General features: G+C 38.5%; 1 protein-coding gene across 1 annotated transcript in view; it reads left to right on the forward strand.

The window, feature by feature from the left end:
- The first annotated feature begins 691 nt into the window (after positions 1–691).
- Positions 692–2,455, forward strand: part of LOC107714883 (transcription factor p65-like) — a 13,461-nt gene continuing 11,697 nt past the window's right edge. Inside the window, exons 1-4 of the mRNA XM_016520876.1 lie at positions 692–696; positions 764–855; positions 1,609–1,745; positions 1,877–2,038. Of these exons, the coding sequence (XP_016376362.1) occupies positions 692–696; positions 764–855; positions 1,609–1,745; positions 1,877–2,038 (396 nt within the window). The remainder of the gene's footprint in view (positions 697–763; positions 856–1,608; positions 1,746–1,876; positions 2,039–2,455) is intronic.

The following is a 2,455-nucleotide window of genomic DNA, read 5'->3' on the forward strand; positions in this document are numbered from 1 at the left end:
TTTTGGATTGGATTCCAGTAAACTTCAAACACACAATCTCCACTCATTATAGAGTAAATGTGTGAATAGAAACATTTAATTGCCTTTTTAAGCACAATCTGATGCGTGTCCAGAACACTAAAAGTCTTGCAACGTTTTCTTAGCACATGAAGGAAAAAGCATCCTCATTTTCCACATAAGCACACAAGTGTCGAAAGTCACGTTGCTACTTCAAGGGAACAATGTGTCTGCCTCTAGAAAGAATTAATTTAGCACGGTAAGAGTAACAACATGGAAAGACCACATGTACTTTTGTTAAAAATCCTTTCCAAGGATAACATGATGTGGCATGTCATATGGCATGTATCAATTATCAGTTATTATGGAACAAATTTTAATGTTTAATGACTACTGATTCATTCGCAACATGTACTATTACTGCTCTTATTATTCTAACCAATTAGACATTTCATCTGGTAGATAATAAAATGAGCATAACCTAAAAAGCTCATTGATTTGCATTGAAGTAATAACTCAAGAATTCATTTTTGGCCATTTATTTCAAATCCATAACGACTCCTGTATGAAGGTCAGAAGGACTAATGAGTGAGCACCATTATGAAATTATATTTTTATTGTTAAAACCTGATTTTCTGAACGAAATATGTGAATTATAAGCAGATCTGGTGGTGTCATGTAAACCAAGTTTAACATGGAGTGAGAAGTAGCTTTGTCTGGTTTAGGTGTGTTATTGGCAGGTTTGACTCGTATGGCGTCTCTGGAGAGTGTGCTATAAACTGCTTTGTGTGACTGATCGCTCATCCCTTGTTCTTTCAGGACTGTTTCACCAGTGGGGAGCGTCCCCGGTGGCCCAAGGTAGGAGAAGTCTACTGTATATGTCACGTCATTACGCTGGAGCTGTGTTTAGGATTGACTGCAGTCACTCTCTCAAACAACGACATTTACCTTGAGATCTGCTACTGAACAGTCAAGTTATGCTTTACGATAATAATAGACCAAGCTGTGCACGGCTCACTGCACTTTCAGAGACTCCAGAGACACGATTATTCACCAGGGACGCGTTAAACTGATCAAAAGTGACAGTAAAGACATTTATAATGCTTCAAAAGATTTCTGTGTGAAATAAATGCTGTTCTTCTGAACTTTCTGTTCATCTGTGAATCCTGAAAAGTAAAATGTATCACGGTTTTCACAAAAATATTGTGCAGCACAACTGTTTTCAACATTGATAATAATCATACATGTTTCTTGAGCAGCAAATCAGCATATTAGAATGATTTCTGAAGATCATGTGACACTGAAGACTGGAGTAATGATGCTGAAAATACAGCTGCGCATCACAGAAATACATTACAGTTTAACAGATATTCACATAGAAAACAGCTGTTTTGCATTAGAATAATATTTCACTGTATTTTTGATCAAATAAATGCAACCTCAGTGAGCAGAAGAGACTTAAAAAACATTTAAAAACCGTACCAAACCCAAACGCTTGAACACTAGCGCATGAGCTATAGATTAATTCTAGATGATATTCTGTAGATTATTTGAGATGAATTCCCAAACACGCAGCATGTTGTAACTGTGTTTCTGTGTGTTTGTCTAAAGGCCCTCCGTACGTGGAGATAATCGAGCAGCCGAAAGCACGAGGGATGCGTTTCCGCTATAAATGTGAGGGTCGATCCGCCGGCAGCATCCCAGGAGAGAAGAGCAACGAGTCCACAAAAACACACCCCGCCATCAAGGTGAGACGCTGAGATCGGCTCCCATCAGGCACTCCCAGTGTTATACCTCTCCATTTCGGGCCAGGAGACACATGCTGTACCTGATACACGACACCGCGTGGTTACATGACTCTGTGCGGCTCTTTTCATAGGTACACAACTACAGCGGGCCTCTGAGAGTGCGGATCTCTCTGGTGACCAAGAACCAGCCGTACAAGCCACACCCACACGAGCTGGTGGGCAAAGAGTGCAAACACGGGTATTACGAGGCAGACTTGCAGGAGCGGCGGATACACAGGTGTGTGTGTGTGAGTGCGAGTGTGTTTCCAGTAAAAAACATGATTCCAGTAAAAGTAGAAATACTTGTTTTCTATTTGAGCAAAAGTACAGATTCTCTAATAAAACATGATTCCAGTAAAAGTAGAAATACCTGTTTTCTATTTGAGCAAAAGTACAGATTCTCTAATAAAACATGATTCCAGTAAAAGTAGAAATACTTGTTTTCTATTTGAGTAAAAGTGCAGATTCTCAAATAAAACATGATTCCAGTAAAAGTAGAAATACTTGTTTTCTATTTGAGTAGAAGTACAGATTCTCTAATAAAACATGATTCCTGTAAAAGTAGAAATACTTGTTTTCTATTTGAGTAAAAGTGCAGATTCTCAAATAAAACATGATTCCAGTAAAAGTAGAAATACTTGTTTTCTATTTGAGTAAAAGTGCAGATTCTC

The sequence above is a fragment of the Sinocyclocheilus rhinocerous genome, unplaced genomic scaffold, assembly GCF_001515625.1.
Source record: "Sinocyclocheilus rhinocerous isolate Xijiao unplaced genomic scaffold, SAMN03320098_v1.1 scaffold1892, whole genome shotgun sequence".
Classification (NCBI taxonomy): domain Eukaryota; kingdom Metazoa; phylum Chordata; class Actinopteri; order Cypriniformes; family Cyprinidae; genus Sinocyclocheilus; species Sinocyclocheilus rhinocerous.